The sequence below is a fragment of the Glycine max genome, chromosome 1 (genome assembly GCF_000004515.6).
Source record: "Glycine max cultivar Williams 82 chromosome 1, Glycine_max_v4.0, whole genome shotgun sequence".
Taxonomy (NCBI): Eukaryota; Viridiplantae; Streptophyta; class Magnoliopsida; order Fabales; family Fabaceae; genus Glycine; species Glycine max.
The window spans coordinates 32,101,767-32,111,937 of NC_016088.4; the positions used below are offsets into that span (position 1 = coordinate 32,101,767).

General features: G+C 36.5%; 1 protein-coding gene and 1 long non-coding RNA gene across 3 annotated transcripts; one reads left to right on the top strand and one right to left on the bottom strand.

The window, feature by feature from the left end:
* Positions 1-1,511: 1,511 nt before the first annotated feature.
* On the top strand, positions 1,512-3,419 carry LOC100784501 (protein HAIKU1). The gene is made up of 2 exons (XM_003517877.5): positions 1,512-1,868; positions 2,045-3,419. Exon 2 carries the CDS (start codon positions 2,051-2,053, stop codon positions 2,918-2,920), a length of 870 nt encoding a protein of 289 aa, XP_003517925.1. The 5' UTR covers positions 1,512-1,868; positions 2,045-2,050; the 3' UTR covers positions 2,921-3,419.
* Positions 3,420-4,250: 831 nt separating this feature from the next.
* Positions 4,251-9,789, bottom strand: LOC102667359 (uncharacterized). 2 transcript variants are annotated; one of them, XR_005890635.1, is made up of 3 exons: positions 9,429-9,733; positions 9,048-9,108; positions 4,251-8,810 (listed from the first exon to the last, which is right to left on the bottom strand). It is a non-coding gene; the product is annotated as an uncharacterized lncRNA (long non-coding RNA). The 2 variants fall into 2 exon arrangements; XR_005890636.1 differs by having other exon boundaries at positions 4,251-9,108; positions 9,429-9,789.
* Positions 9,790-10,171: the final 382 nt, after the last annotated feature.

Sequence of the window (10,171 nt, forward strand, 5' to 3'; positions counted from 1 at the left end):
ACGTTTCAAGTACGCTGCCATACTATAGATTCTTCTATAATCATGTAATACATCCCATAATTTATTAAAACTACGATAATTGTCGCTTCATAATTGTACAAAATGATAGATGTTAGATTACAAATTTTTTTCTTACAGCTAATTTGATTAAAAGTATAACATAACTTAAATAATTAAAAATATCTAAAATAGATTCTTCTAATTTATTTGACTAGCTTTATAAACTTTAACTAAATTAAGCCATTTGATAATCAAACTTGTATGCTTCTTTGGGTTAACTTATAACTCGTTAAAAGCATGTATTAGTAATATTATTCTTTCTTTTCATTTTTATTCTTGCTTTAATCCACTTTATTTATCATCTCTTCTTAATAGTTTTAGGTCTTTTAACTATTTTAATATCCTTTCTGATATTTTATTTTTAATAAAATATTATATATTTCCAAAAAAAATAAGAATCAAATATTTAAAATTATAGTTACCTAAAAAACATTTTTATGTGACAATAGTATATAAACATTTTTATATCATTTTATATTTATCAACTGATAGAATAATTAAATATATCAAACAATTCTATTTTAACAAGTTATAAATTTTATTTTCTGCTATCAATTATAAGTTTTAAATTACACGATCCGAAAAAATAAAGTTATAAGCTTTAAACTAATTTTATTAAAAATAATCAATATACCAACAATGGTTTGGAATAGATTGTTGTTGGAAGAAAAAAAAATCTCACATTATATTTTTACGGTCCCCAACAAAAAAAATTAATCACTCAATAGTCAATAGTCATAATTGAACTCAGCACCAAAATCAACGTTGATTCAGCTGTCTGACCAAGTCTTGCCTAGCTTAGTTGCCATCCACGTTACCATTTTCATTTTCAAATGTTAGCTTTAATTGTTTCCTTTCTTACTCAAAAAAAAGTTGACTTTAATTAATATTAATACATTTTTTACATAATAGCTTTAGTTAATATATTGTATAATTAATTTTTATATTATAGGATTTAAATACTTTTTCCTTTCTTTTTAACATTTTCCATTTATACCAATTATTTTGCTTGTAGCCTAAATACAACCATGATTTATAAAAGTAAAATAAATACTAATTCAGTCCAGTGAAATAAAAAATTTATATCAGTAACATGAAAATCTCAAGAACGGAAAGGCAAGTCATATAACGTCTTAAAAGACTAATAGACACCTTTCAGAAAAAAAGACTAATAGACTATTCATCCCTCTTTGTGCAACGCAGAGTGAGTCTTTTTATTAATTCAAATTATTTCCATTTAATCTCAATTACTAGTATTCATTTATATAATTCTTGATCCAATAGTAATAACTTCAGTTGAGTACCAATCAATGCATCACTTTTTAGTTGTAATTGTAATGGAATTACTAATTAACCCAATATCAGTTTAATTGAATTTTTGCACTTACAAAACTGGAAAGTGGTCATCATATTCACATTTGATAATCAATACATTTGACTGGGGAACTTTTTCTAACTATATTTTGGGCAATTGGGCATATTCACATTATGACATTAAAGTGGACCCCAAATCGCTGTTCTTTCTCAAAAAAGTCGTCGTCCTTTACCTAAAATGCCCTTGCATGTCATTTCCCTTTTCCCACTGTTGACTCAACACAAAATACTATGAAATAAAACAACCTTTTCTGTCCCTCTCTTCTCATTTTTGCTTATACGCTTTCCATTCTTCAAAGTCTCATTATTACTATTAGAGCCTCCGAGAAGTTCCAATCTTTTTCGGCTCTTTTCTCCACCGCACTGAAACCCCATATTCGTTCGATCCGGTAGAAGTTTCTGTTCCTCTTTGGTGTGTGAATCTTCCCAAAAGGGTATGTTCTCTGCTTTCTCTGGTGTTCATTCATTTGGGGTGGTGCTATTCCTATGATCAATAACAATAACCATCACGGCACACTTTTGAGGTTGATTTGTGTGATTAGTGTTTCTGTTTTTAAGTTCTCAAGTTCCTTGTAATAATAGTTTTCTGAATTGGGGTTTGTCTCTATAGCAAAAAATGGATAACTCAAAAAACAGGCATAATGACAATTTGGGTGTGAACAAAATGGGAAAAAACATTAGGAAGAGCCCATTACACCAGCCCAATTATGGCAACAACAACAACATTAATGTGGGTAGACAGCAACAACAGCCTCAGCCTCAGGTTTACAACATAAGCAAGAATGAGTTCAGGGATATTGTTCAGAAGCTTACAGGGTCACCCTCTCAGGACCCTCAATCCAAACCTCCTCAGAACAACAATTCCCCAAAACCTCAAAGCATGAGGTTGCAGAAAATTAGGCCTCCTCCTTTGCCACATGTGAGGCCTCCATTGCCTGTTCCTTACAATAACACCACCTTGCCAGCAGCTAGACCTGCTCAGTTTAGACAACAACCATCACCAAACCCTTTGCCACAAGTTAATAGTATAGCTGAGTCACCAATCTCTGCCTACATGAGATACCTTGAACATTCCATTACAGATCCAGCTTCAAGGGGTGCCCAATTTCAACACCATCCGGCTTCTTCTGCTTTGCTTCCTAACCCTCCTATGTTGCCTTTGAATGGCACAAGTCCTCCTCCTCCTGTGCCTGATGTTCCTTCCCCACAACCAAATGGACCTCCTATTTTTCCTTTACCTTCTCCAATCTCTCAGTTTCTCTTGCCTTCACCAAATGGCTACATGAATTTCCTCTCCCCTCAGCCTGGTTATCCACCTCTATTGTCCCCTGGCATTCAGTTTCCATATCCTCTTACTCCCAATTTCCCTTTCTCACCCTTGGCACAGTCAGGGATTTTAGGCCCCGGGCCACAGCCTCCACTTTCTCCAGGGCTGTTTCCTTTGTCTCCTTCAGGCTTTTTCCCCATCACAAGTCCTAGGTGGTGAGCTCATCAATAAATAGCCTTCTCATTTTTAACCTCATGCTTCATTGGAGATGATGCTCCCTTCTAAGTTCTAACTGAACTGATCTTTGTTCTCACCAAAGCTTTGTTCATTTGGCATGTAAAGTACAAGCAAGTTGTAATTGTAAGGTGTATTTTTGGCTGCTCATTGCCTTCTTTTCTTTATTTTTATTTTTTGTTTGCTGATGACCATAATGGCTGCAATCCTTTTACTTTAACAAGTTTTATAATTAGGCGTTATATTGAGGATCAGGAACTCAATTGGATGGTTGGACAGGAGCTGTAAGATGGAAGAATGGGGTGTAACATGAAAGGAAGTAGGTTTACAGAAAATATTTGTTATGTAGAGTAGGTCATGTTCTTTTGTAATATAATGGATTGCATGTTAAAATGCATAGTTAGTCTCATGTTATCTTTACTATGTAAGATATTTTAAGTACCAATCTTATACTTGTTTCCAAGTGATTTGCAATTTTTAAAGATATCTGCTTCTTCAGCATTTATTTTTTGTTTCTTATGTCAAGTAGTTTCCTATTCTGTTATGGCTGTTTCAGAAGATTTCGTTGGCAGGCTTATATTTGAGATGACTACAGAAAAGAAAATTTACAACTTTCTGGTTTTGAGTAAATTGATTATTCATGCTTTGTATATGTGTGCAGTATTCTTATAAAATGATTATATTCAGGAATCATTTGTTAATGCTTTCTTCATAGGTTCATTTGTGTTTAGTTTCATATTATAGTTATTTTTTTGTGAAGAACTTGAAGTATAGATATTACTAACAACACTACTACACTAGTCAATTTTTTTATCTTCTCATGACCATCCCTTGTACCCTTCTTTTATTTTCTCTAGTTGACTAGTTTATTTGCCTGTTTTCAAGTTTGTCTCACAATTTGCTAATGTCATACATACATAACTAGACACGAGCATGCTACACGGAGGGTGTCTTTGTATATACTCTTAACTAGAATTTAAGAATTGCATTTATTGACAAATCTATAGGTTCCTCATACATTAAAGATCAAAATGATTCACGATCATATATATATATATATAAAAGACACCCCCACGTAGATATATATATATATATATATATATATATATATATATATATATATATATATTCATTTTCTTCTTAATTTGATTAAAATGATTCATGATCATTTCTTAACCAACAAAAATACTAAAAGAGCTATTTGATAACCACCTATTGAATTTGTAGTTTAAAATGAAAGTAAAGCATTTAAAAGTATAGTGATTTGTCATTTTCGCAATTAAGCTTATACTAAATGCTACTTGCAGATTTGTGGTTTTCATAAATTAAGCTAGCAACTAATATATTAAGGAGAAACAATTAGGATTTCATACACCACTAAATTCAATCCTAAATAAATAAATAAAAATCACACTCAAGTGAAGACATTACCATTAACTGGCATGCCTTGTGCTTGAACCTGGACCAAAGTTCCTCTTCCCTGAGGTGTTGGGCTTCAATTCTCCAACAATACTAACATGATTTTTCTTTGATAGCCTTCCAGCCACAGAAATTGCATTCTCTCTAACATCAAAATTGTGCAGAAGCAGAACTAGACTCTTCGTTCTTCAATGCCAACAGTGTACAACTAAAAAGTAAGATCCAGGAACTAATTATTGAAAAATAAGATCAAAGTGTACAACTGCATATGATGATAAATGGCAACCACAACTTTACAAATTGACAGGATCAACAACCACGAAAGTAAATTATACACATGAAAGCATACTGATACAATCTGTGTCAGGTTCCTGCAGAAAACAAAGGAATAACAGAGAAAGAGGAAGAATAGGTAAAGGAATGAGAGCAAAGCTCCCCCTAGTCAGAGTAAGGCTCTCTTGATTCCAATTTCAATTTCCAAATCTGACGTGCTCCCCAATCCCAAATAAACAGAAACTCTCAGCACCTCACAGCACTCCTTCTCTCTCCTCTAACTGACTTTCCCCTAACAGATATTATTAGGCCCCATACTGCTTGGGCCTTGGCTGATATGTCTTAAAAGGCCTATCCCACTTGGAAGATAAATTCCTATCAATACCACCCCCTATGAATGTTGCCTCGTCCTCAAGGCAAAAATTGGGAAACTTTTCTTTAATAGAAACTGCCCTTTCCCAAGAGGCTTCCTCCACAGGCTGTGACTTCCACAGGATCAGCCATTCTTCCACTGAGTTGCCTTGGTGCTTGCCTACCCGAGTTACCAAAATAGCTTCAGGACTAGGAGGCTCATATTCAGCAACAGCCAGCCCAGGAGGCAAAGTAGTCGGAGCAGAACCACTCTTCATTGATCGTTTGAGCTGTGAAACATGAAAAACCGGGTGAATTTGAGCAGAGTCCAGAAGCTGAAGTTTGTAGGCCACCTCTCCTACACAAGACAGCACCTGAAAGGGTCCATAGTAGCGAGGGAACAGCTTGGGATTGATCCTACGAACGACAGACTGTTGTCTATGTGGGCAAGGCTTCACAAACACCCAATCTCCAGGAGCATAAGTCACATGCCTCCTATGAGCATCAGCATATTTCTTCGTTGGCTACTGAGCCTCATCGCGGTCCATGAGCACTGTTGCTACAGAAGCTACCTGAGTTTCTCCATTCAAGAAACAAAGCACAATGGGAGGAGAATTGACGTAAACAAACTCAAAGGGTGATTTCCCAGTGGTAGAATGCATTGCAGTATTGTACCAGAGAACGATGGATGTCTTTAAAGTGATGACCATTCAACATGGTCAATTGGCCATTATCCTCAAAGCTAACGGTCTTCTTCTGCCAATCCATGGTTGTTCGCCCAAATTTCTTAAGCCATTCCACCCCTAAAACAATGTCCACTCCGCCCAAGTTCAATATGTATGCGTCTGTCACAATTGTGTAGCGGCCCAACTTCACACGCAGCTCTTTGCAAACTCCCTGAGTCGAGCACGTACTTTCATTGCCCAACCCAACAGAAAATGCCTTTGTCAGTGTGACCTCCAAATTCAGAGAGCTCACCAATTCTCGTGCAATAAAACTGTGACTATCGCCACTGTCAACGAGGAGGAGGATGGGATATTCGGCCAACTCCCCTTCCAACTTGATGGTTTTGGATTGGATTAACTCACTTGGATCCAAGGCACGATAATCCAAAACTTGACAGGCCATGTCTTGAACGTTAATGTCTGGTTGATCCTCAAGGCTGGTGGGTGATTCTGAGACAGACGCGACATTGTCCTGTGGGTCCTCTCTTTCCCAAATCATAAGGCGCACGTTGCAATCCAGGCACACATAGGTAGGACCCCAGTTACCCCCCACACTTGAAACAAAGACCCTATTTCTATGATGCATTAACTCTAGAAAGGACAGGTTACGAGTACCCAAACGTGAAGGGGTTGGGCCTGAGTGATTGGCCCAGATCTGGGACCTCTATTATGTGATCCTGTAGAGCCACTTGCAGAATGGACCGCACTAATAAGCCCATTAGCTGAGGAACGAGGAGAACCCAGTTGTGGGGGTCTAGATGGGGCGTAACGGGGCTACTGTGTGGGTTGTCGCCAACTAGAAGTACCACTATGAGTGGTAACTCGGCCCAATTTGCACTTAATCAAACGTGCAACAAAGATTAGACGATGGCGATTGAGTGGTTCAAATGCCAACACCTTCAAGCGGATGTCCTTGCGCAAACCACCAAGGAAGAGCCCCATGTATTGCTCTTCAGTCAGAAGGGGTACTTGCACAGTGAGGATCTCAAAAGCTTCCACATATCCATCAATGATGGTCGTTTGGCGAAGCAACTTGAGTTGAGAGAACGGATTGCCCAACTGATTGTCACCGTAACATTCTAACAGTGCACATTTGAAAGTGGCCCGAGTTAGGTAAGCATCGAAGTCACTCAAGACCTTGAACCAACGCCATGTCATCCCGTCCATGGAGATCTGAGCAAGCTGGATTTACAACTTTGTTGGGGTGTTTTGGACTGAGAAATATGTTTCTATCTTCGTGAGCCACCCTACCGGATCCTCACTGGTGAATGGAGGAAGATTGACTTGCTTCGTCACCAACCTCAAGTCGTCTGGTCTTGAAGATCCATGGGGAGGGGTCTGAGTCAGAGAAGAAGAAGATCTGAAATATCACGGAATGGATTCTTGCACCTTGGAACACAATGACTCGACGGACTTCGAAAATTTCGTGACGCTGCATGGAAGCATCATGGGAATGGAGGAATGTTTCGATGGAAGTAATTCTGGACTCAACATTATCAAGGAGTTGGGACATCATGCAGGTTTGAATACACTCGAATCGGAAACTCTCAACGAAAGCACCAATGTTACAATCTGTATCAGAGGTTCCCCTAGTCAGAGAAAGAGGAAGAATAGGTAAGGGAATGAGAGCAAAGCTCCCCCTAGTCAAACAGAGGCTCTCTTGACTCCAATTTCAATTTCCAAAATTTCCAAATCTGAGGTGCTCCTGCACAAATGATTCCCCAATCCCAATAAAACAGAAACTCTCAGTACTTCACAGCACTCCTTCTCTCTCCTCTAACTGACTCTCCCCTAACAGATATTATTAGGTCCCATACTGTTTGGGCCTTCGCTGATGTCTTAAAAGGCCTATCCCACTTGGAAGATAAATTCCTATCACATACTTACATTCAACTCATTGTATGATAATGACACATTTATGGATAACAAGTATGGAATCATAAATTAGTGAGATGAGCATATGAAAGCACACGCAAACAAAGAAAGATACAGGTATAGCTGTATAGGACACAAAATTGTTAGTACACAAAATATCAAATAACTGTAAAATTCAACATAGTTGTTTTTTGAAGTGAAAATTGTCATACCAAGGGATAGATAGACCTTAAAATAAGGATTAGTAGACACAATAAAGGCCACCTAACCGATGTGATAAAGAAGCAATACCAAGTACCAACCTTGTTGAGTCTCGTAAAGACAATAGAAGCAATGGGACTAATAGTGAAACACATAACAAACCAAAGTTAGCAAGTAGAAATTCTGTCTAATGAAGACTAAAACCACAATTTCAGGAATTAGTAAAGTTTTACATGATATATTGGTTAATTCCCACAAAAACCAGTGTATATCATATCTACTTTTGTTTGTTAATTATATGATGAGAAAGAAATAATGGAAAACCATCAATTTCCAACAAGATTCAGCTATTTTTTTAGGCAATGCATTCAACCCATAAAATTTTAATGCCTTGAAAGTAAGAAGCCAACCAGAATATGGACACAACAATTATCCTGAGTTCATTTACATGCAAATATAGTACTAAAGTTATATATGATCCTCAAATCTACAATGGGTAAATTGAAAGGTTACAATATAATGTCAACAACGACATAAAGTAGAAAATAAACACAGGAATTTGGCAATCATAGAAGCATAAGAATGAAAATAAAAGGAGTGAAAGGACACAACATGAAAATTACAATGCTCATTAAGAAATGATTTTTCAACTTAAATTCTGAAAACTGTTCCAATAATCCAAAAATGCAAAGAAAGGAAATGCATACGAACATAAATAAAACATATTTAATAATATTTACTTTAACCCATGTCCCCTAACAATCTGCATAAGAAATGCCTCCTTAAGACATCAACTTGTGGAACTTGTGCCTTAAGAGCTTCAATTTCAGCTTGCATTTGTTCCATCTCCGCATTAGACTCGAAGAGTTGTCGATGTCGCAGAACAAGAAGTAGATCCAATAACTTGAGATGGCCTTACTCCAAGTCCAAATTATAGCACCCCTTTATCTAAAAAAACTTTCCTATATAACCAAATCAGGGGACAAAGATGAAGTGGAAGCATAGAAGCACTTCATGACACACACAAGGACCTGAACAAAAAATTGTGCTTTTGTGGTAATGGTTTTCTTTCAGTATATAAAATATTTACACGGAAAGTATCAATATTCAATACAAAGGCAATAACCTTTGGATTCAATTCATTGGCATTTCCTTCTAAACAGTGGTAAGAATGATACCACCATCTCGCAACCAAAGAGAGGATGATGCATGACATATTGCAATACCAGACTACCTACCTAAATAAATAATAATGATAAAAAAAATACCTTAGTTCCAGATTAGAACACCACAAAGCTGACAGCTTCCCCAAATTTTTTAGGACATTAACTGAAATTTAAAAAAAAAAAAAAAAAAAAAAAAAAAAAAGAGCATTTTAGAACAAAAGTATTTGAAGTGAATAGGAGGAGTGCATATGCGTCGCAATAAAGGTGGAAACTTTAACATTTATGTGTTAAAGAGAAAGATGGACCCACGCACTGCACACTCTTTCATCTACTCTCTTCAATAACACTCACACAATGCACACACAAAAATAATCAAAAAAGAAATAAGATAGACATGCCAGAAACTTCAATGTTGCAGAATGGGTTGAAGCCTAGAACAACGGTGCTGAAACCCTCAAAGCAGCAAACTAAAAAAGGCCAAACCTCGATGCCGAAACCACGGTGTGGGTCGCGTAGCACTAACCCTTCCAAACTGCGGTAATGTTTTGACAAGGAGCCATCAAGATGCAACGAGAAAGAGCAAAGGGAAAATATCAGAGTTTAGTTTTGTCTCAAAATTTCAGAGGGCAGGGTGGGAAAGTGAACTCAAAAGGCTGCCTGCTAGGGGTCTTAGCGTAGCGGGTGCTAGAGATCTAAATTCAAATTGACCCAAATGAATCTAAATAATTTATATTGGATAATTTTTATGTTTAGGTCAAATTTAATAGTTAGACTAACTCATCGGTTGACTCATTAATTTATGTTAAATTATTAATATTGAAATAAGTAATATATAATATATATTTTAAAATTAAAAAAAAAATCAAAGATTATTGACTATTACTTGTATAAACTTATCAATCCGAATTGAGAGAAAGCATCTTTAACCTTTAAGATCAAGGCGACATTGATGCAATCCTACTCTCAAGGGGAGGGGATGATGCAATCCTACACCCAAGGGCATTAGATAGCAAGAAGATTTGAATATTGGATCAGAGGTACAAGAGAAGGTTTCATTATTTTTGGGCCTTGTATTTAAGGTTCCATAATATAGGTAGGGTACCCTAAAAATATAATATTTTTCAGCCCTTGTCTTTTAGGGCACTTAGACTAGTTTTTGTATTATGAGTAATTTTGTAATTTCACATGCATTAGGTGAATATTTGATGTGTGTTGGGAAATAAATT